Source organism: Corvus kubaryi, unplaced genomic scaffold (assembly GCF_017639235.1).
Source record: "Corvus kubaryi isolate FWS band 111438036 unplaced genomic scaffold, C.kubaryi_AGA036_p1.0 37354, whole genome shotgun sequence".
Lineage (NCBI taxonomy): Eukaryota > Metazoa > Chordata > Aves > Passeriformes > Corvidae > Corvus > Corvus kubaryi.
In genome coordinates, this window is record NW_024581116.1 from 338,237 (window position 1) to 362,640 (window position 24,404).

General features: G+C 44.6%; 1 protein-coding gene across 12 annotated transcripts in view; it reads left to right on the forward strand.

Moving 5' to 3' along the window:
* Positions 1–24,404, forward strand: part of HMBOX1 (homeobox containing 1) — a 102,985-nt gene that overhangs the window by 40,399 nt on the left and 38,182 nt on the right. For 10 of the 12 annotated variants that reach the window (XM_042032768.1, XM_042032759.1, XM_042032757.1 and 7 more), the window contains 3 exons: positions 5,709–5,792; positions 17,744–18,223; positions 20,295–20,380. In XM_042032768.1, coding sequence (XP_041888702.1) covers positions 5,770–5,792; positions 17,744–18,223; positions 20,295–20,380 — 589 coding nt within the window. In that variant the 5' untranslated portion in view covers positions 5,709–5,769. Of the gene's footprint in view, positions 1–5,706; positions 5,793–17,743; positions 18,224–20,294; positions 20,381–24,404 lie in introns of those variants that run through there. The other 2 variants (XM_042032766.1, XM_042032761.1) reach the window with 2 other exon arrangements.

Sequence of the window (24,404 nt, forward strand, 5' to 3'; positions counted from 1 at the left end):
CACTAAATTACATCCTTTTACTGGGACTGCATTGCCTTTGATGGATCTCTGGGACTTTTGGAGTAACTCAGGGTCTTTTCCAGTGAAATACAGATGGTCATTTCTGCCTTTCTGGAAGCCTTGGAGTTTGGGAAACTTCGTGATTTTGTGACCTCAATTTTTCTGTAGTGGGATCTGTTGCCAGTCCACTTCAAAATGGAGCCTGGCCTCTGCCTCATGCTCTAGAAAATTCCACTAAATTTGGGCAAGGGGGTTTCTTTTGCATGGGATTTGGGAGGGAAAAGAAGGGAAAAATAGTTTTGACTGTGGTTCTTGGCTAAATGTCCTGTGCAAATGTGCTGCAGGGCATGTTGTAGGAGAAATTATTTATTTGATTTTTTCCATTTACGTGTAATAAATGATAAGCTGTGGCTTTATCATAAGATTGAGGTGTTTGTTTTCTAAAACATTCTGTTGATGTTTTCCCCTCAGAGAGTTCAGGGAAAAAACAAGAGCCCATAAAAAAATTGTAAACTTGTTAACTTGACAAGGAGCTGCTGCATTCCCTCACCATAATCCCAAAATATGGCCTGCTCCAGGGTTGTGCTGCGAAAGGTTTGGTAAACAACACAGTCACAGTAAGAATGAAAACAGCATTGGCTGGAGGTGACTTCTGAGCATTTTTCCAAGGATTTTTTTGTTCATAAAAAGTGTGATCTCTTGCTGCTTTCCACTCACTGGTGCAGGTTGCTCAGAGGAATTGGAGTCTTAAATTTTGAAGATGCTCTGGACATGGTCCTGAACAATTGGTTTTGGTGTCCCTGCTTGAGCAGGGAGCTTGGATAAAAGGATTTCCGTGTGGAACTGGATGCTGCATGTCACCAAGCTGTGGGGTGTGCTCAGGAGGTGGCAGTGCCTGGAGAAGGTTCCTAGCCTTGCTTCCCAGGGCACAAATAAAACACATCCTCAAGTCATATGGCAGAGCTTTTTTTAAATTTTTTTTTTCCTAATATGCCTATTTTGGGAAAATGGGCTAGAGAGTCCTAGATTAGCTCCAGTACTTTGGACACTAGTCCTACTTTTGTGCATGCACCCCGATGAATTTAAGTTTTGATCCAAACGTGGTACCTGGAGTTTTAGAAGCACTGGGTAAATAAGAGCCTGTCCGAACATCTCCTGGGAATAAAGGACTTGGAGCTGGCAAAGGAAGGCTGCTGTCTGGAATGTGAAGCCAGACACATTCAAAGTAGAAATCAAGTACAAATTCGTAATGGAGAGGGTGATTAATCACCAGAATGAACTGGAGTGGATGGATCTTTGGTCTCTTGCTGGTTTTGAAGCAAAATGTCCTGGGACAGGAGTTAAACCAGGTAACAGCTTTACTTCACTCTGGACTCAGTGTAGAGAAGTTGATTGAATCCAGGATCGTTTAGGTTGGAAAAGACCTCCAAAATCATCCAGTTGGAATGAGTCCCACCTTTGGCAGATCACCACCTTGTCACCCAGACCAGAGCATCGAGTGACACATCCAGTTGTGCCTTGGACACCTCCAGGGATGGGGACTCCACCACCCCCCTGGGCAGCCCATTCCAATGTTTAACAACCCTTTCCATGAAGAAATTCCTCCTGATGTCGAACCTGAACCTCCCCTGACACGTGTTCATGAACATGTGTACACACACGTGCACAGGGCCCAGAAAACCTGGCAATTCCTACAGACCTTAAGCTGTACATCGAGTAAAAGACGTAAATTTTGAAATCTTTGCTATTTCTAGGAGAGTATTTATTTGTAATTATGTATGGAGTTGGGAATCTGCCTTTACTGTGAGTTCAGCAGTGGTAGCACTTCGTTATTAGGGCTGAATTTCTTCACCAGGCTGGACCTTGGTGGTTCTGCATTTCAGGAGTGCTGTGTGTGACAATTGTAGCGGCGGGGCCTCTGCTGTGTTCAGCCACTGGTACTGCCCAGGGCGGCTTTAAGCCAAGAATTCAGCCCCTCTGTTCATGTTTTACTTATGTCAAAATGGTGATGTTTGTCTTCCCCAAGGACGAAAGCTTTTAGTTTGTTATTTGTAAAGCCCATTTTAAGAACTCACCAAGGAAGGTATTAGTGAAATACAAAGTGATGGCTTTTTTTTTTTTTATCCTATGTGAGTCACTCAGAAATTAAAAGAGAAAATTAGTTTCTCTTCCAAATAAGTGATATCAGCCTCATCTTTACCAAGTGACTTTCTCCTTGCTTCTGCAGGGTGTTGTGGATCAGGGTGAACTCTACTTCAAAACATTTAATTGCACGCAGTGAGAAATGAAGAAAACTGAAGTGGATCCCAAGAATGTATTAAAAATCAGAACTGAAATGAGAATGATTTCATGTCAAATAAGACAAATGCAGAGTTGATACTCCAGTGCTTCACACTTCCACTTGTCCTTGGCACCGAGAAAATGAGATTTTTAATATCTGAAAAACAGATTGCCATGAAGACTTCATCCATTGTAAATTTAAGCTGCCTTTATAGCAACTTAAGCTGGGGACAAGATTGTTCATTACATCTGATTCTACAACTGCAGCCATGATTTCCATATTAATAGTGGCTTCTTTTTTTGTTGTCTGTACCAGAAATAGGAAGGGGAGCTGGTTGTGTTTTCCCTGGGTTAGCAGATAATTTATTTAATGAATAATGCGAAAAGGGCAAAGGTTTGTGAGTTCTTACTCCCGTATCACCACAGAGAGTGGTGACACCTGCCTTGGCTGCTGTGCTCAGACTGCTTTGGTGCTTTGGTTCATGCTGAAAGGAGACTGAGGGAAAGAGGGATATTGAGTCATGATTCAGAGTCAGGATTTGTTGCTGATGGAATTTATGTTGGTTGGGACTGAATTTTTTTGACTCAGATTTTAGGTGAAGGGTTTGCTTGTTCCCTGCCTGATGTGCCCTTAAGTGACAAAAGCATTGAAGCAACTTCTCACATGTGTCTGGGGGTGGGGAAGGTATTTCTGTGCCACTGAACTTTAGACCAACGTGGAGTCAAAGACTGTTTGTGCCCCTTTTCAATAGCTCGGGGCTGGCAGCGGCCGGAGGAAGCACCAGCTTCCTCTCCTTTCTCTGAAACTGCGTTTCCTTTCGCCAGTCCTGCTCCCAAGGCAGACCTGAGCATTCCCTGTCCTTCCTTACTCAGACTGGGACAGTTCGTGGTTGCATTCTGAGTGTAATAAATCCTCCTGACACTTTAACCTAGCAAAAATGGAGAATTATCCCTATTTTCTCATGAATTTGCTGCTGTTTATTTCTGCTGAAATCCCGTCGTCCTCTGTCTGCACTCACAGATCTGGAGTCTCTTGGAAAAGCTCATCTTCCTCCTCTAATCACGTCCCAGATTTGGTCTAGGTCCTAATGGCTCTTCACTTAAAACGTCTGAGGTCCATACCAGTTTTTTCCTCTTTCATTGCTATCACTAATATCATCCTCCTGCCTTTGTCATCTCAAAACCTGAGTTACTGCAGCCTTTTCTTTGCTTCTCTTATCTCATCTCTTCGTGTTCTACTTTTAATCCTGCATTTCATGATGATGGAAGGTGATTTTTTCTTTCCTTTACTGGGTTTTCTTCTTTGCTACATCCACACTCCTCACCCTGAAAGCAGATCTTTCTCTAAGGAATCCAGTTCTCTGTCATTAGCCCCTCTGACCTTCAGAAAGTTTGTATATATTTAAGTCTAATTTCTTCCTCTTTGGAAAACAAAACAGCTCTCTGTATTAAAATTTGGCAAGAAGTCAGCAGCATGATCTCATATTTTTTGTGACTGCCTAGGGGAATATGTTTAAAATGCAGTTAAAGAGATTTGACAGACGAGGGGTTTGCTGGGGGAGTTGCACTAAAAGGTTTGGGGTGGCTGACAGGGCGGGACCTGAGTGTTTGGCTCTTCCTTCCATCAGTGGTTTGGTGTCACTGATTCTCTCCCAGCCCGCAGAATGTGACCTGTGAGGGTCTGCTGGGATCACTCATCTTGGTGACCTCTTCCTGGAGAGAAAGAGTCAGCTCAGGACCTCAGTGTGGGCCAAATGAGGTGTTTTGGAAGAGCAGCAGCCAGCACTCAGCACCTCCCCTCCCTGGAAACACCCAGAGCTTTCCCTGGCCACAGCTGGGTGGTAGAAGGCTCTTGTGGACAGGCTTAAACCTCCCAGGAAAGCAGGTGGCCAAAAGCTGAGTGCTGCCACTTTTGGGAAAGCTCATTTGGCCCAGCCTCTGGTCCTGAAAGTTCATGAGTTTTTTCGTGGAGGAAAAAAGGAAAAAAAATGCTATCACCATCCCTGGAGGGATTTAAGAGCTGTGTGGATGTGGCACTTGGGGACATGGGTCAGTGGTGGCCTTGGCAGTGCTGGGGTAACAATTTGACTCAATAGTCTCTATGGAGGTGATTTTCCTCCTGTATTCTCCTTTGTGAGATCTCATGTGGAGTTCTGTGTCCAGCTCTGGGGCCTCAGCACAGGGAGGACATGGAGCTGCTGGAGTGAGTCCAGAGGAGGCCATGGAGCTGCTCCGAGGGCTGGAGCCCCTCTGCTCTGGAGCCAGGCTGGGAGAGCTGGGGGTGTTCACCTGGAGAAGAGAAGGATCCAAGGAGACCTCAGAGCCCCTTCCAGTGCCTAAAGGGGCTCCAGGAGAGCTGGAGAGGGACTTGGGACAAGGGCTGGAGGGACAGGACAAGGGGGAATGGCTTCCCACTGGCAGAGGGCAGGGATAGATGGGATATCAGGATGGAATTGTTGGCTGTGAGGGTGGGGAGTCCTGGCAGAGGGTGCCCAGAGAAGCTGTGGCTGCCCCTGGATCCCTGGAAGTGTCCAAGGCCAGGCTGGACAGGGCTTGGAGCAACCTGAGATAGTGGAAGATGTCCCTACCCATGGCAGGGGCTAGAACTGGATGAGCTTCAAGATTCCTTCCAAAACAAACTATTCTGGGATTCTGTGATCTTAGAGGGCTTTTCCAGCCTAACCAGCTTTGGGATTCTTCAGTCTCTCTGTGCCTCGTGGGCTCCATCTGGGAGAGGTGCAGTTCTTCCCCAAGATCTTCAGCAGGTGTTGATGGAGGAAGAGCCTTTCTCTAATATCTGGACCACTTACAACCACTGAGAAGAGCCAAGATGTGTCCATCCCTCATTGCTGTCCATGGTTTAGCAATCTATGATTGCTGATGTTACAGATGGAGCAGAGGAAATTATCCCATGCAACTCCCTGTGCTACTCGTTCCACTCATTTTCTATCCCAGCTTTGCTTGGATACAACATCCTGCCTTTTCCCTTTCCTCTTGGTTAATAGTTTGACTTTTGGAGCACTCTCAGTCCAGGTTAGTTTGTGGAGAAAGACATCAGCAGTGATAGCTGAGGAAAATTCTATTAGGTCATTCCTCCTCAGAACACAGTACCTGTCTCCTGAGCTCTTTGCGGATGTTGGCCAAATAATCCTTTTAATAGCTTTTGTGAGTTAAAAGGGTAGGTAACTGTCATAAGGCTAAATGATTGCATAGATTAATTTACTTGTGGCCAAAAGAAATCAATTGTAATTTAAATTTTTGTCTCTGGCCTGATTACAACACCAGACATCAACTCTGTCCGTAAGAATCTGCCGTGTGCATTGAAGTCTGTGAGTCTGGATTAGTGACAGATTATCCAGAATGATGTGATCTCTTTGCCTCTCACAGACATCTCTAATGTTGTTGGATCTTTTCCTTGTGTCTTACAGAATGGTGAATAACACTGAAGACCCTCAAGCGGCTTTGTAACGTCCCATCCTCATGTAAAGTATGCTCAGAACTTTTCCAGTAGTGTAAGTACAAACTGAAGAAACTCATAGCAATTAAGAGTAATTTCGTGGTATTTTTCTGTTAAATTGTCTAAAAGAAGTGGTTACAATGATTATGAGCAGTTGGCTGAGTTGGAGACTTCCACTGGTGGAATATTTAAACCAGGGAAGAAATTTTAAGCAGGAATAGTAAAATAACTGGATATTTCAATCAGGGAATAGTAGCATTGAATTCCTCACTTGGTCTGGCTGATGTATTGTTTGTGCTTCTACATTTCTGTCACTGAAAAACAAGGAAAATTATGCAGTTCTTTGAAACTCAGCCTTGATCAGAGAAAAATCAATGTTACAGGAGAGATTTCCATACAACCACTGAACATATGAGAGGGATAGAGAGTTTAGCACCACTCTAGATTTGCTGAAAGGGATGAGCCACCTTTGATTCAGTGTCCTCTGGCAAAGGCACAAAACCTGGGGCACCTCACCTAACCCTGGTACTGGATGTGTTGGTCCAAGCAACTCAAGTACCTTGAATGCCAGTGCCAGTCAAGGTTGTCCAAATCTCATCCTGGAATTTGAAATTTGTTTGTTCCTTTAAATGACTTTTGTCATATATCTTCAATTTAATTGGTTTCCATGCTGTTTCTTCAATAAATAAGCAATTGAATTCAAATTTTGGAGCTTGTCAGGCTGAAAGGAAGGGCTTGACCTGCGCTGTGCTGTCACTCATCTCCCACTGGCCAGTCCTGTATCGCTATTCCCAATATCCCTGTTACAGACACAACCAAATATTCATCCCCTGGCAATCACATTCCTGGGATACTTTGACCTCTTGACTTCAGATTGTTCCTTCTCTCAGGCTGAGCTGGAAAGAGGAACCCTTTCTGCAGCATAGGTAGCAAGGAGCTGGGCTGCTGTGAATGAATCACATTTTCCCAGATGGATTATTTCAAGGATGAAGATTTATCCTTGGACGTTCATAGTGCAAGTGGCAGTGCAGTCACAGCCTTCTGTAGAGGGAGTCACAGCAAAGAATAATGACTGCCAGGGATTTAGTGTTGGAAACCAAACTCCAATGGATTTCAAAAAGCCATTAATTAGTTATTTTCTATTGCTGGTGGCTTTGTGTTCTGTTCAAAACTAGTGGTTTCCTACTTGCTGGCAGTCCCTGGAGCCACCTCCTCTTCTTCCTTTTAGCTGGAAGTATGTTGGATTTCAGTATTAAAACCACCACTTGAAATTTTAAAGATCTAATTCACAGCAGGAGAGAAGTCTGGAGGTAAGGCCATGTCACCCTGGGCATCTTTGTTATCCCTGTAATTCAGAGTTTGCTGGGTGACCTCAGAGCTCCTCTGTGTTTTGAGTGAGTGCAAGGATATCTCACAGCTTTGTATCAGGCTTTTGCCAGAAATTTCCAAACTGGGAATTGCATAGCTTGAATTTCTTGGTTTTTAGCTCGATTTCGGTCATGTTCTGTCCCTGTGCAGTTTTCTGCTGCCACATCCCAGCACAGCAGTGGCAGCTTCCTTGATTTATTCCAGTGTATGTGCAGTTAATATGGTCATGGAAGATGCAGTAGAAGTAGAGGTGAATAATTTTTGACTGAGGGAAAAAATGGGGGGAAGCTATTTGGAGGGGATTAGAGAGTATTAAATTAGAGGAAATGGGCCAAGATGACCCATTTAGATAGAAAGTTTACAGATTAAACCATAGATATCTTTTAAAAAGGGTGAATGGATTGTGAAAGGGAAAGAAGAAAATGGAGCCTTAAAATTTTTTTAAAATTTGAATGTACATTTTTGAATGTAAATAGTGATTAAGATTGAACAGTTGTGAAACTGCCATGGTAAGAGAGTAGTTGGGTTACTCCTAAGAGTAGGAGTGACCTGGCTGCAGTTATCATATCACTGCCTCATTTTTGCCCTTACTAGGATGAGAGTCAGTGCTGGAGAGAAGTTTGAGGCACGGTGTAAACACAGAACTCTTGATCTTGACCTCAGGAATTAAGAATTTATCTAAAACGAAGTCGTGTAGCTGACACAGGTTTATCTCTGTTGGGCTCCCCATAAATATGGGAGCAATTACTTGTGCTTCACAGTCCTTATTGATTAATTATGGTGTGTTAATAGTGAGCTATGAGTTTTACATCCCTCAAAATATGGTTTCTGACAGAACCAGGCAGTTTCACTGTCGTCACTTCAAGTTTACCTGAATTCTCAGGCCCGTGCTTATGAGTTTAACTGCCAGCAGTGACAGGGCTGTCTGGGGAGCGAGTAAAAGAAAATCAGGGTGAGTAATGCAGATGGAAAAGAACTGGATTGAAGCCTTGTCATCATTTAGGGAAAACAACAGGAAGAAAAGAAGAGGAGTGTGAACTCTACCAAGTCAGCACAGATTGAAGAGCAGGCACTGGAGTTACAGTGGCTTAGAAAATCACCACAGGCTGAGCTGTACTTGTCCAGTGTCCTTGAAATGCGACACAAAGCAGGTTAATTAAACTCAGGCAACAGAAAACTCAGCTGATTTTCTCTTTTTGTCTTCGGTGACGAGGTATCATGTAAATAGTGGGTGACTCGGATTATTCAGTTGGCTTTTTTAGCTTCTTTAACTGAAACAATGCCCTGCCTGAGCCCTTGGTTTTACTTCAGGATAAACCAGGATGAGGAGTTAATTCATGATTTCACAGCTAAAGTGACCTAAAGAAAAAATCTTGTTGAATGGAAGAGTTTTTTTCCTCAGAAGGGTTTGGCACAGCTGCCCAGGGCAGTGGTGGATTCCCATCCCTGGAGGGATTTAAAAGCTGTGTGGATGTGACACCTGGAGACATGGGTTAGTGGTGGCCTTGGCAGTGTGGAATGTAGACAGGGTCTTGTCTGTCATGCAGGAAATTTCCCTAGTTCGGATCTGGGTTACACAAAGAGATGGTTGTTGCTTTAAGAGCCTTAATTAGGATATTCATTTCTTTCTGAAATGCTTTTAACTAAAATAAAACTCCAGTGTGGAAGCAGCAGTGACCAGAAGCCCATGGTTTTTGCTATTATGATTTATTTTCTTCAAGAAGACACTGTTATCTATTCCTGAGTTCTCCAAGTATAATCTCTGTCTTCACTAAGGCTGTGCCAGTAAAACTACACTTGCGAACTGTTTTTCTAGTGGAAAATAATTTGCTTTGTAGTTAAGCACAAAAACAGGGGTAGGTGAGGTTCAGCAGTTTGCTGAACAAACAGGGTTTGGATTTTAGTTTTCTGAAGTAACAAATTTCTCTTTTGAGGAAGTGTTTTGGTTGTTAGTGCTGGTGATAGATCCTGAAGGAGAGTGAAGAAGGTGCCTGAAATACTTCAGAATGTCTCCTTTTCTTCATGTGTGGAAGAGGTGGTGGAAATCCTGGTGATGGCTTCGCTTGAGAATTGTCCTACACCTTGTCATGTCTGATGCTATAGATGGACCTTGTATGTGTGGTGAGAAAACGCTCAAGAGTTTGGCCAGGCTCTTGTTCTGCCTTCTTGCAAAATTCCTGTGTGACTTTGAACAAGTCATTTGGACTTGTCCAAAGTCCAGCCCTTCTCTGGGAGCTCCTGGTCACAAAAATTAGTGTAGTGTTACTTCCCTGCCTGACAGGGATCTTGTGATTCCAGTATTTTGATACCCCAGGTGGCAGAATTAATGGAGAAGAGTTCTGAGATTCTGCCTTGATTTTAATAAAGGATTGGTCAAATTTTGATATTAAATAGGGGAGGCAGAAGACAGCACTATACCCTGTAGTCTTGCCAGCTAAAAATTATGAATTATCATAGAATCCCAGAGTGTTTTGGGTTTGGGTTGGAAGGGACCTTAAAGCTCATCCAGTTCCACCCCCTGCCATGGGCAGGGACACGTTCCTATAATCCCAGGTTTCTCCGAGCCCCATCCAGCCTGGCCTGGAACACTTCCAGGGATGAGCCAGTCTGGTGTCTATGGCAGGCCTATGTCTCAGTTTTATGGATGACTTTTTTAATGACTCTGTTTCTTCACATGGATTACACTATTTCAGTGTGTTCATAAGATTTACTGTAAGTAAAGCACACGAGTCCTGCTTTGGGAGCTGTTACAGAGCTTATATATCCAAAGTTTAGTCTTTGGCTCTCAAATCCAAGAGCTCCTCCTTGCTCTTGGCACAGGTTTGGGCTTTGGGCCCTGGTTCAGCGCTCAGCTGCCACTACAGCTTTTCTCTCTGTTTGTTAGTCCTTCTGGTCCCTCATTCTGCCCTTGAATCCAGGCTCAGAGTTTGAATTCCTGCCTTGTTGCTGTAGAATTGCAATAATAGCAGGAAACCCAGATTTTGGAAGTAGGGAAGGTTAGGGTTAGACAGATAAGGTGTCAGTGTGAATCAGTGTGTGCCTTGAGTAGAATTCAGAAGTATCTGGCTGCCAGCCCTGTGCTTAGTCAGAGGTCAGTCCCTTTTGTAAGACTTGGATTATGACAATAATTGCCATTTATATTATATTTTTGCCTTGTAAGATCAATCTCAAGTTCTCTCTCTCTTTCTCAGAGATGTAAAGCAGAGTTAAGTTACTCACCCGAGTGGCAAAACTGCTGGGTTTGCTCACTGCCAGCATCCAGTAAAATCATTTTATCAGCAGAGAATTTCAGAGAATAAGTGGAAGAACAGCTTGTGTAGAATAGTGAGTCGGGGTTTGGGGCTCTTTAACCAGCTGAGAAACTTGAAGCCTCCTGAAGAAACGATGTGTTGATATTCTGCTCTCAGCTTGCCTCCTCTAATTTGTGTAGCGGTGAGTATTTGATTACGCCGGATTTATTTTCAGAAGTTTCAGGCTGCTCTTATTAATTGTCCCCATTTTGATCGAAGGCGTGTGGCAGAGCTCTGCATTCCAGAGCCGCTGTTTTGCATCCCTAAACAGAGCCGGTGACGCTGAGCCTCCGTGGCTCAGCTCGGAGCCTGATTTCCCTCCTTGCTGCAGCACGAGGCTCTCATTTCCCTGGGATGAGAGCAGTCATTAGAAGAATTACATTTTGTTTGTGAATCAGGATGAATGGTAGTGGAGGCCTTCTTTTGAAAATCAGAACCCAGAGATGCAACTGCAGGAGATAATTATGCAAACGTATGGATGAGGATGGCTCTGTGTTCGTTGACATGATGAGCACTTCAGGCCTGAGGTTTTTTCTCTCTCTCTCTTGAAAACTGGTGCAACTCCTCTGAAAATACTGGAGTTGCAACTGATGAGCATAAGTGATGAGTCAGATCCTTAATCCTCTGTTACGCCCCAGAATTCACAGCATCAGCTCCTGGTTTGAAGGCAGCTTTGCTTAATATGGTGCAAAGTTTTCAGTGGTTCTGAAATATTTATATTGCTGTGAATCATCTAATCACACAATGGTTTGGGTTGCAAAGAACCTTAAAGATCATCTCATTCTAATGGCAGGGATGCCACTCACTAGCCCAGGTTGCTCCAAGCCCTGTCCAACCTGGCCTTGGACACTTCCAGGGATGGGGCAGCCACAGATTCTCTGACAAACCTATGGCAGGGCTCCACCACCCTCTGAATTAAAGGAAATTCACTTGTTCAGTGAGAAAAGAAAAGGCCGAAGCTTGAATTTCAGAAGACTGTGTACTGTTATGCCCTAAATGCCCCAATTCTCTTCCAGCAGTGCCTTAGAGCTGCCCTGGAAGGGTCACAGTCTTTGCCTCTGGGCTTGATGATCCTTGTGGGTCCTTTCCAACTCAGAATAATCTGTGATTCTGGGATTTATTTTGTGATATGTCAGTGCTCTGTTTTTGGAACAGCTGTAGCTCAGTGAAAGCCCTTTCTTTTGAGCATCTTGTAAAAACCAAGATGGAAGCTGCATCCTTTGGGATGGGTAAAGGGTTGGATGGGGCCGTGATCAACCTCATCTCTCAGTGCCATCCCTGCCCATGGCAGATGACTTTTAAGGTCCCTTCCAACCCAAACCAGCCTGAGATGCTGTGTAGAAAAGGAGGGACTGAATGAAACTATGCTTGGTCCTTGGATCTCATAAATATGTGTGGAGAGAGAAACAAGCTTGCATAACCTACAACAGGGTTAAAAAATTGAGAGTGGGCAGCTGGAAGTGGAGTTTCTTTGTAGTCACTGGTTCTCGTAGGAAGCATCCAGAGCAGTACTTCATGTGAATTAGGTGGTTGAGTATCAGACTGGGTGATAAGCAAATTACACTGCTTTGGAAATAGCAATGCCATCCTTAATGCCCGCTTTTAGTATCGGGAGGACATCCACCTCCACAGCTGTTCGGGCTGCAGTTCTCACCAGTACTGTCTGCACAGACACACAGGAAAAATCTGGCAGGTTAAGGAGTTCAAGCTGTTAGACTGTGATAGTTAAAACTCTGGTTTAGTTAACGAGTTGTAGAAAGTGATTTTTTAGCTGTGTACTGTGGAAGAACCGATATCAGCTGGAAAGCCACAATTTATGTCGTGATTTTGCTCTTCCATTTAAATGGTGAGATGGCATTGAGTGACACCAAGGAGGTGCCTGTGATGTTGCAAAAATTGCTGGTGCTGTAATAAATGAGATGACAAATCCTGGATGTCCCTGTGAGCAGGATAGTGCAGTGCAGGGGGATCCTACCCCGTGCCACATGTCAGAAAAGGGTAAATGTTGGCATCTCTCCCCATCCTGTTCGCCTCAGTTGATGGGACTTGATCAGAATCATTCTTAAACCAATTACCAGACTTAGGATCCTGTTCCGAACACTTTGGCTCTTGCCCACATCCATATTATGCAGATTATATCAAGTATAGGTCTTACATCAAAAAGCACAACTGGTTTTCTAAGTCTTGAGCTTTGCTTATTAGATAAAGCAGTGAATTTTAATGGGAATTGGAGAAGGATCTCTGTAGAAGAGCATCTCCTCAGTGATGCTAGAATGCTTCGTACTCATCTACAGTGAGTAGAAGAGTGGAAAAAATGATTTCTTGTGATCATTAAAGAGTCCAGAGCCATTTTCTCAAGTGTTAGAGGTGTTAAGGCTGGTGTCTGGCCTTATTCCCAAACGGGTAATTGAATTGCTTTGAACTTCTGCGAGTTCAATTGGACATGGACTTAGCTCGTAGCTGTTTTTATGGGATTATTCTGCTGTGTTCCATCACCTAGAAAGTTAAGTGCTGGGTAACTGATTCTTGTATCAGCGTGGGCTTGGGCTGTGAGAGTAGGTGAGAAACCCTTGATGTGTTTTTTCTTACTTTTCTCTATGCAATGCAGGAAAATAAGGGAAGAGAACACTCTGGCCACATAATCCCACTGGAGATCAGGACTGTCAAACTGGGGAGGGAACCCCACATCCAAAGGGTGAAATTCATTAAAAAAAAGAGGTTAAATAAGCCTTGGTCGTATGAGCAGGAAAGGCAATGCTGGTGGGAGCAGTTCTGCCCCTGAACAGCCTCCACTCCACAAAGTCCCTTTAGAAGGGGAGGAGTGGTGCTGCATTGGGCTGGTTGGGACCTGCTGGATATTTTATATCTGTGGGTTTGGGAGGGAAAATAAATTCCTTTTTACTTACCTCCTTAGAGTTCTGCCTTCAGTCTGAGATTCAGGTACCTCAGGTTGCTTTTGGATGAGACATGAAAGATGAGCATGAAGGTTTAATGCTTTAGGATGGTAGACTAGGACCATCTTTTTGGGGGAACTTAGTTTAAGGAATGTAAATAAGTTTGATACTTCAGGCTACTTATTTTTTTCCTGTCAGGACCTAAAGAAACTTTGTTTTAAGGGCAAGATTCAGTTGTTAAAAAATTGGTGACTTCTAGTTTTGAGCTTAATTAGAACTTTGCAGAGGTTTTGCTTGCAAAATTTCAGGGAGAAAAATGCACAGCTCTTCTCCCTTGGTTACTTCTCTTTTTTTGGGTGTCTCCCCAAGGAAATTTGACAGCCCATTGGCACTGGTGAGAGTTTTGCTAACTGATAGCAGATAAAGCATGGGATGTAGAGGATATTTTGCTACACAGGCAGCAAAGTTTGCCTACAGCAGAGTCAGTCCATGGTCCGTGTTCTCAGGAAAAGTATTTTCCATCTTGATTTTCTCCTGTGCCCCCGCAATCATTCTGCTTGTCTCTGTCTTATTTTACTTCTTGCTACTTTTGCAGTTGATTGTATTTCACAAGGAAAAAGAGGGGGAAGCAAATTGAATTACAGGTAGTCAGAGGAGTGCAGGAGGATAAGAGGCTCTTACTGCAGTGTGGGGGGGATGAAGTGGTGGAGAATATCCACTCATTAATGAGGTGAATGAAATTAGGGTGATTCTAAAATGGCTGATTTACTTAACTGCTTTGTAAATTGATCTTTAAACAGGGTAAGTTTATTAAAATATTTTAAGAAGGGAAAATAACTGAAGCCCTGCTCGAGTAACAGTTGGAAATAATGCTTGCTGTAGTTACTCATTAAAAAGTTGTAGATAGTTGGCAATGTTGGAGCATGTTCAATAATACCACGTTTTGCAATATTTGTTTTGGGGTTTTAATGGAAAATTCCGAGTTCCTGCAGTTGTTTTCAATACATAAAGGTCCCTCAGGAGCATTATTTCTAGATCTTATGGTTGTGCAGAAAAGCACGTGAAGATGGGAACAGGAGTTCCAGGTCAAGAAGACCAATGAGATGTGTCAGTGCAATATAAGCTGAGTATATAAGTATAAACAAGGCAGTTTGGACATCTCTGTATGACATTAGTGAGACCAGCAGGGAGATGCTCTAATTTTGGTGTTCTTACCTCTTAAGTGTTGAAAAAATTACCCAGAAGTTGCCTTAAAAGGGTTGGAGGCCTGTAAGAATACTTTGCATGGACAGACAGGCAGATCATTGATTTTAGTTTGGTTTTTTTTTCAAATTGCCCACATTTTTCCAGTGGTTGTGTCAAGCACAGTATCATGGAGTTAATTTGACAGTAGGTTTGCTGCTCTTCCATTACTTTCTGCAAGGCTTCTAAGTCCACTGATGAGCAGGACCCTAGAATACAAGTTGGAAATCACTGGACATCTTATTCCAGGGGCAGAGGGTGGCCTTGCCCAGCAGCCTTTGCATCCCTGTGAATTGAAATTCCTGCACAAGCTCAGCTGTATCAAAGTGGGACAGATTGAGGCTGGAGCTCTTCCCTCGTATGGCCACGAGTGACCAGAGGTCAACCCTTGGCCCTGCATCTGAGAACTCTGCACTTGATTGCTGTAATTCACCAAAGGACACTTAGGATTCACCAAATCATTACGTGTAATTCACTAAAGGAGATTAATTTGGCCTGGGCACCCAGATGCAGGAGCTGAGCCCTGGTACTTCAGACAAATTAGGAATGACACCCAAATTTTAAAGGGAATCGCTGGCCATGGCTACCAACTGCTGCAGGAGGTGTGAGTGCCCTGGCACAGGTTGCCCAGAGAAGCTGTAGCTGCCCCTCAATCCCTGGAAGTGTCCAAGGCCAGGCTGGATGGGGTTTGGAGCACCCTGGGATATGGAAGATGTCCCTGCCCATGGCAGGGGTGGAACTAAATGATTTTACAGCCCCTTCCAATCCAAACCGTTCTGTAATTCCATGAGTTTTTGAAATGAGTTCTGTGTTGCTTGACATTTTTGAAACCATCTGGAAAGTCTTGTTTTTGTCAGATGGGAGTTTTTTAGTTCACGGGGCTACAAGGACAAAAGTTCTGGGGTTTTGTGTCTGTGATAAATGGAAGATTAAATAATTTAAAGTATGTTTTAGTATTAAATCTTGAAGAGTCTGTAAAGTAGGAATTTTGAGTGGAGGTAATTCTGGTTGAAGGCTCTGGCTCATTAAGTTCTTCAGTTCAAACGAAGAACTTGAGCACATGAAAGTTGGTATTGACAGATGAATGATCCAGGAAATGGTGACATTAGAAATACAAGGTAAGAAATGCCCCAACCAGGTGTTTCCCTGAGGAAAGGTGAGCTGGCATATCCAGTGAAAACCACTTCAAGGTCAGATGTTTAAAGAGATTTTCTATTTGAAAACTGTGCTGCTTGGAGCTGTCTGTGATGAGTCAGTAAGTCCCGGTGACACTTCTCCCGAAGCTGGGAGAGAAGGATGGAGCAGCCCTGCCTCCCCCAGAGGCCAAACCTAGAACACAGAGTCTGTTTCCAAATGCTCCCTGTCAAGCTCCGAAGGTCTCAGGCTGGGATGCCACTTCCAAATCGTGGTTTTTACAATTCCAGTCAGTTGCAGGTTGACTGCTGCATTGCCTGCCGTGCCCTCCTGTGGTTCAACAGTCTGGGTGTTTGTCTTGGAAAATATAAAATGGCCTGGACATTTCCAGTAATCAGTTGTCCAGAGGACAGCACATTCCCGTTGGGCTGAAGCTGTGATGTGGATGTAGAACGTCTGTCTTCTCACACAGGCATTTTCTTGGATGGGAGTCATCCCCTTGCATTGTCCTCCTGCTTCCTTCTCCGACAAAACAATGAAGGGGGCTCAGTAGTTGCTTGATGAGGGCAAAGATGGGACTTTCTTCTCATTTCTGTATTTTCCAGGCTGCAAATGCCATTTCTGTGGATTTGTGCATCCTGGGTTTGTCTTTACAGCTCTGCTCCAGCTCCTCTCCAACAAGCCAGTTCTCAGTGTTGTTCTTCAGCCCCAGCTACGGACTTCGAGTCATCCCATGACTCCTGTTGGGAGCTTCTCTGTGCCAGGGCAAAAATGGACATGAGGAGTCATCCTCAAAGCTTGTGGGGAGGAATAGGCAGCCCTGTCCCTGAAGGGTCTCTCAGCCTGACAGCCATCATCCCTCTCCTGGCTTTCACAGGGTCCTTGGAATTCTTCCTTGACTTTCCCTCAGCTGTGATTTGCTCTGGCTCGTAGGGATTGTACATCAGCTCTGTCATGTCTCCTGGAGTTTGAGTGATCTCTTCACCCTGCTCTCCTGCAGGAATGGTAATAAACCCTTGACTCACGAGAAGATTCCCGAGAAGGATGGAAAATGCCGTATTCTGCTTGCCAAGTTCTGCCTGCCCTCCATCTGCCATCCCTTCTTCTCAAGATCGAGAGTTCTGAAGGAGGAGATCTTGTTGTTTGTGTGACATTTGGATCTGTAGCCAGCAGACTTAGGAAAGAAGAGCGATTAAGGGGAGCATACTGTGATTTTTTTCAGTTCCACTTCTGGGCTTTGCAGCAAATAATGTTCATTGTTGTGGCACCTTGGGAAGTTTAGGAGTTAAAAATGCTTTTGTTGAGCCACCACAGTGATCGAGTTACCTGAGGAGCCAGTTCTTGGAGGGGAAAAGGGTGAAGACTTATTTCTTTAAATGAAAGCTCAGGAGTAATTGGATGTGCTGCACTTTCCTTGTCAGGGCAGGCAATCTGTGACAACATTCCAGGTTCAAAAGTTCCTCACTTCAGAAATCCAACTTCAGTCAAATCAGCTTGGGTCCTACAGGCCACTAGAATTTCCGCTAGGTGTGTTTTTATCTCCTTTTTTTTCAAGGTAGCAACAAAAGTTAGGGCAACTCGAACTCTTTGTAGTTAAGATTTGAAAGAGTTGAGATTGATAAATCTCATGTCATAGCTGGTTAAAACTTGTCCAGAAAAAATCAGATCTGTGGCCAGCACAGAAATCTGAGATTTCTGTCTGGTGGGTACTTAACACTGGGCAAAATTTTGTCTGGAATCAAGTTGCAGCCTTAATTACTGAGCAGCCACAGTCTCTGTAGCAGCGGTTTATCAAAAGCAAAAGGGCACAAACTGCAGGGTTGGTTCAGGTGTAGGGAATGTCAGGAGAGGGCCAAAAGGCTGTTGGAGCACTCCAAGGAAAATAAACCCTTCTGCTGTGCAGTGAGATTGGCACTCATGGCAGGTATCCGGCTGAGGCAGTTTGAAGGTGGATTTCGGATCTGTCATGTGTGTGTCTTAAAATTGCACCAAAATTATCTTTCAAGCATATAAAGTACTTTCCATGTGCCACGTAGAACTATTGAACTGAAGTATTTTGTGTTTCCCCTCGTTTCCAGCCTGCTGGAAACCATGTCTCACTACACGGACGAGCCAAGATTCACCATAGAGCAGATCGACCTCCTGCAGCGCCTGAGACGCACGGGAATGACCAGGCATGAGATCCTGCACGCCCTGGAGACCTTGGACCGTCTCGACCAAGAGCATAGCGACAAATTTGGGAGAAGGTCTGGCTACGGAGGCGGCTCCTACACCAACAGCACCAACAACGTCCCGGCGTCTTCCTCGACGGCCACGGCTTCCACACAGACCCAGCACTCCGGGATGTCCCCATCCCCGAGCAACAGTTACGACACCTCCCCACAGCCTTGCACTACGAATCAGAACGGGAGGGAGAGTAACGAGAGGTTGTCTGCCTTCAACGGGAAGATGTCACCCACCCGCTACCCCCTGGCCAACAGCCTGGCCCAGAGGTCCTACAGCTTCGAGGCTTCCGAGGAGGACTTGGACATCGACGACAAAGTGGAGGAGCTGATGAGGTGAGTGAAAGTCTCTGTCAAAAGTTTGGAGGTGAGAAGTGGCTCAGCAGTAATCGGTGTGTTGGTGGACTGCTCAAATAGGGATTGTAGGGTGGTAAAACGCTGGCACAGGTTGTCCAGGGAGGTGGTGGATGCCCCATCCTTGGAAACATTCAAGGTCTCTGAGCAGCCTGATCTAGTTGAAGATATCCCTACTTATTGCAGTAGTTTTGGACTAATGAACTGAAAGGTCCCTTCCAACCCACACCGTTCCATGAGGATTTGATGATTATCAGGAGAGCAGGAGCTGCTTCAGACAGTTGTTCTGCCAGTTCCCCAGTGGTCACCATCCTAGAACCTCTCACCTGCCTTGTGGAGGCAGCCCCTGACCCTCTGTGGGTGTCCCACAGTCTGACTGTTGAAATAGTTTTTCCCATGCTGTACCAAACATTGGGATTGATGTTAGAGCACTCGTTTTCCACCCTGCTTTTATTCAGGATTCTGATCAAGTGTCGATTCACATGACTCCTCCTCCACTATTTCATACTTGCTGTAATTCCTTCCATATAGAGGGAGAGTAGGGAATCCAGCTTGGATTGGTCAGTGCTTTCCAGTGGGATCTGCAGAGGATGCATGTTGTCTGTTTGTAGTTTGTGGCAGGGATTTGCAGAGTGGAGCAGGAAAACGCAAATAACAAAGAAGCAGCAGAAGTTTTCAGTGAGAGCCAGTTGGGTGGGGTTTTTTTTCAGGCCTGACCTTCCTTTACTTTTAGCAGCTTCCTTTTCAGCATTATGGCAAAGATGAAAGGAGGGGATTATACTCCTGAGGATGAAAGTTGGAGTCAGTGGGCTTTGAGAGCAGAAAGAAATAAGAGGAAAGGCCAAATGTCTCAAAACAGTTATGGTCATGATGTTGGAATTTATTCTTTTTGCCCCTCCAACATTGCAACATTCGTGACGTACCTATGAGAGGACTGGGGTCCATAAGCTCCAGGATGGAAATGTGTTGGAAGTAGTTTGGAGATTTCAGGGAAAGATGTGGCTTTGGGGGGAGAGGATTAGAGATGAGCAGTGAGAAAAGCCGATCAACCTCATTTGCTGTCGGCTGCAGATGATGGAATCGTGCAGGAAGGGGGTGAGTACAGCAGAGTGCCAAGTTCCCATGGCTGAGGTTTGGGTTCCTGTGCAGTGAGTCTCAGGTAATGCTTTTAGGGCTTATTTAAACTGAAATTACTTTTATTTGCAGGCATATGGAAGATGAGTGTTGGGTACAGAAATATAATGAAGCCACAGCACAGAATTCATTCTGCATTTACATTGGCAAACTTGAGTCTGCCTTCAGTGTGTCTGGGGCAGGAGGGGAGAAGAGGGAGGGAAATATCCCATGAAGCCTAATAAAGGCTGGTTTTAATTGCCTGCCCTTCTCAGGCAGGGAGAGAGGAAGAGGAGGGGAAAGTGTGTGTTTATTGCAGTTGAAATTTGCTGCATATCACTGTACCTGTGCAACCTCCAGTTTATTTGCTCTTTAGCACAGTTTTAGCCCTTTCTGAACTCCCTGTACCGACCTTGTAAAAATCATACAAAGATCTCAGTTCATTCATTCAGTGCAAGTTCTGGACTAAGTAGGGGACTAAAGTAAGGGTGTGGGGACAGAGGCTGCAAAATTTCAGATCTTTTCCTTGGAATGCTGGAGGAGGTTGGTGTATGCATATTCATTTGGGTAACTAACCATGCAGCCCCTGCTATCCTTATTTTTTATTTTTCTGCCTCATTTTTATGAGTGAGGTTTTTATGCTGGTATGAGAGATTTATTCATCCCTGTGTAATGAAACTTTGTACATTCCATATGGCAGTGCTGCACCTAATATGAATTATATGGGACATGAGTCATCCATTCTCCTGTTACGGTGCTTTGATCAAACGTGACACTTGGTAAAAGAAGTGTCCAGCGCTGAGGCACTTGGGCTGTTTTAATGCCAGCCTTCCCCACTCCTTGTCCCCTAAAGAGGGGAAATAAAGGCATTTTCCGTCTTCCAGGTGCACTTTGGTCCGTCCCTCTTTTTGTGTGTCCTGTTGTTTCTTTATTTTGGTAGGAGGGACAGCAGTGTGATAAAGGAGGAAATCAAAGCCTTCCTCGCCAACCGGAGAATTTCCCAAGCAGTTGTTGCACAGGTAACAGGTAAGAGCTTGGGGAGTCCTTTCCTCATTTTGGGAATCTCTGTGTCTAAACTGCCTGCCTGAGCACGGTGCAGATGTTGGAATATCACTTGGCTTTCTGCATTGCAGTGCAGTTCTGTCAGCTTAGTCATGATAATGTATGCCTTTGATTTAAGACCCATTGTCCTGCACATCATGGAACTTCCCCAGTGAATCACTTTTTCTTTTTTTTATTTCCTTTTTTTTTTTTTCCTGTGGCTTGTGCTGGCAGATTTTATTTTACAGCATTATAATAAAGCCTGAAGTTCTTATCTTAAAATGAGAACAGTTTTCCTTAATTCTTAAATTGTTTGTTGAGTGTGGCAAATAGATGTGTATCTGCATCTCTGGGTATGGAGAGAGAGAGAGATAATGTGTACTTATATATTAAAAAGTATATGAATAGTCAGGAGACACAGCTATAGCTGGTACCACTGCAGCCAGGAGTTGGACTATGAGAGTTGGAAGTTTTGTCCATCCTTTGAACCATGATGAATGAAAATCTGAAGGGAGGTTGAGGGATGAGCAGACCAGCTGGGATTTTACCTGGAAGGAGCAGTGGTTCTGGGTGGCCTCTGCTCTGACAGGTCACATCCAGACAGGTGAACTCACTGCAGTGGTGCCACTTCTTCCCTGGGTGTTTTCCCAGAGCTTTACACAGAGGGTAACAAAGTCCTGCTGCTCCTCCATGGGGGGGTGGGATGTTGTTATTTCTCCTTTCCAGGCACACAGGCCTTGCCTGGAACAGCAGAGCTCGTGGTGTGCTCAGAATCCTCTTGACTGGAGAAGCCCTCTAAGACCATTCCCCCAAGGCCACCACTGACCCATGTCCCCAGGGGCCACATCCACACGGCTTTTCAATCCCTCCAGGGATGGGGATTCCACCACTGCCCTGGGCAGCTGTGCCAGGGCTGGACAACCTTTTAATGAAGAAATTGTTCCCAATATCCAAAGTGAACCTGCCCTGGTGCAGCTTGAGGCTGTTTCCACTCATCCTGTCCCTTGTTCCCTGTCAGGGAGTTGTGCAGAGCCACAGGGTCCCCCTGAGTCTCCTTTTCTCCAGGCTGAGCCCCTTTCCCAGCTCCCTCAGCCATTCCTGGTGCTCCAGCCCCTTCCCCAGTTCCGTTCCCTTCCCTGGATTCACTCCAGCCCTTCTTGTAGGATGAAGACTTGATGATAAATCCCAGAAAGCTCAATCCCACGTTACACATTTAAAGTTTGTTAATTTTTTAACCCAGACTTGGATAAAGATCTTGAAATAGATAGTTTTTAAGGTTCCCTGATGTCTGGGAATGCCAAATGAGTAGGAGGGAAGTTGTTCTTTAATGATATTTCCAGGATTTGGAATGTTGTAAGAACCCACCTCTCTGGGAGCTCTGGGTTTGCAGACATGGCAGCAGTTGAGGTGGGCAAGCAAAAACTGGTGCTTCAGCCAAGGAATTCCTTCCATGTCTCCAGCTCTTCTGTGATCCTGGGCAAAATGACTTGTCCTTCCCTGGTTTCAGTTTCATCTGGAAAACCACAGAGATTAACAATTTGTATAAATGTAAGGGATGTTATTTGCCTTATCAGATGATAGCACTAATACTTTAAAAATTAAAGAACAAGTCTAATCACTTAAATTGTACCTGAACCCTAAAATTTTGGTAGCTGGTGGGTCACTCTCCTACTTTTGTTCATTCCTTGCCTGAGTATAGCCCTGGAAGAACCCATCTCTGAATTAACCTCTGTGTAGCACCCAGCAAGTCAGGCTGGCTTCCCTTGCAAGAGCAGTACTGCACAGAGGGGAAAATTGCACAAAAAGAGTCTTTCCAAAAGGAGCCAATGTTTGGTTTTTTTTTGGTTCGTGGGACTGCCACATGTGGGGTCAATGAATCAGAATCACCACACCAGATCCAAGTGTATCAGTGAAAGGAATGGATCTAATTATAATTAACTGGGTGTCTTGGTGCATGTGTTTGATAACCCTGCAAAGGCAAGACCAGTCCCTTCACACCTGATCCTTTCACTCCTTCCATCCTGAGCCTGTTCTCTTGGATTTCAGTTGGCATTAAGTTGGCATTTAGCCTTTGGGAGCTCTCATTGTTTCCTCCTGTGAGTAAATGACGCCAGCCATCCACTTCAGGCATGGTTGACTGAATTTCACACCCTTCCCACGGAGCCCTCCTGCGTAACACGAGGGGGATCCACAGTGTGCTCACAGAGGCACCAGAGAAATACTGCAGGGTGTCACTTGAGGCACTCAGTGGGACAGAACGAGGGCTGAGCTGAAGGCACTGTGGTATTATCTTGTTCGCAAGCCAAATCCATGGGAAACCAGTAGATCTTTGCATCTTTGTCATCCTTCCTGTGTTTGGTGGGGGCTGATTCATTTTAAACAAACCCCTGCCCTTGTGTAGCACGTGCCCCTGCTAAGTCCATAGTTAGGGCTTATCTGAGAGAAATAGTAAATCTCAAAGAGATGTTTGGAGGCACTGGACTAAAGATTGTGCTCAGCTATAGCAGGGAGACACATCAGCTTCCTCTCAGGAGCAGGGAGTGGTGAGGAGTGACTGAAATAGCTCAGGACAGGGATCTGGAGCAGAGTGTCCCAGGGCTCTCCCTTCCAGAGCTGTCTCAGGCCTGATAAGTGCTGGCTGACTTGAGTATTCTTAGGTATCTCCAATGTCCCTTTCAGCTGGGGAAGAGACTCCCAAGGAATGCCTGGGAACCACTTCTGGTTCAGTAAAAAACCAATTTGTATAGTTTGGTGCCCAGTGGCATCAGCTCAGGATTTACAGGCTTAGTCTTACTGATAAAAGATTTTCTGTAAAAAGTTACTTATACAAGGGAAAATTAGAAAAATTAGCTTTTAGTCTTCATCCCTTCTGCCCTGGGAAGAGGCAAGAAAGAAATGAAAAATTTATGGCTGGCTCTGTCCAGGAGGGTGGCTTGGCTTGGCTACCTCTGTTGGCAACTTTTCCTTTCAACCTCTACCAATTGTCTTTAGTATTCTAAAAAATTCTGTGTTTCCCCAGTCCTTATGACCTTATTTATCCCCATTCTGTAACTTGCCATGTTCTGCCCTTGATCAGAAACCTCTACTGCAACTGTGACCCCTTGAAACCTCCTTTTTACCTTATTTTGCTAATTCTTCAAACTACACTTCCATTCAGAAACATTTCTCCTTTTCCCCGTCTTAATTCTAACACTGCAAAGCACTCACAGAATCCACATTCCTACACCAGCCACAGTGCTACAGAGCAGCTCTGCATCAGTAAACAGCTTTTCCTCTTGTTTTTCCTGCTGTAGCACAAGGGAAGTGATGGAGAGGGAGGATGCAGGAGAGGGGAGCACAGAGCTGAAGGTTAAAGTCAGCTGTTGCAGTAGAAAAGTGTTGAGGCTCTCTTAATCCTTGTAAAATTACCAGAAACTTTAACAGTCATTTAGATAATGAATCTGACAGGAAAAATTAAACCTGGAAGATACCCTACAGGGCTGCCTGGTGTATGGAGAGGACAGGGCAGGTTGGAAAATAGTAACAGGGGTATTAAATAGTGACTTGAAAATAAGGGAATGATTGATAAGAAGCAAAAATTTAGCATAACACTTACTAGTGCTGGTCCTAAAAACAGGAGCTGCTTTTTATAGAAACTTTTTTAATGGTGTCTGTAATAAGATAAACAAGAAGCACTTGGGTTGGGCTCTGTATAAATAATCTCCTACTGATAAGAAAAATGACAGTATAAACAGGAGCTAATAATAGTTCCTGCGAAATTTCCTGCCTTGGTGTTTGGAACTCCTTTTAACATCCCTGCAGCCTGCTCAGGGGTGGGCGTTCAGCCCCACGTGGGGCAGGTGAGCTGCCAAATTTTTATCAAACCTAATTTGGAGTCGCGTGCTGCAGTTGGCTTGAATTGCCACGAGAATCGTACCTGGGCACCAGGTTGTGGTCAGAAGGCAAAGGATGAAGAGAGCAATGTAAACTTTTCTCAGAGAAGCTGTTTGAGCTTCCAAAGTTAGGTGGA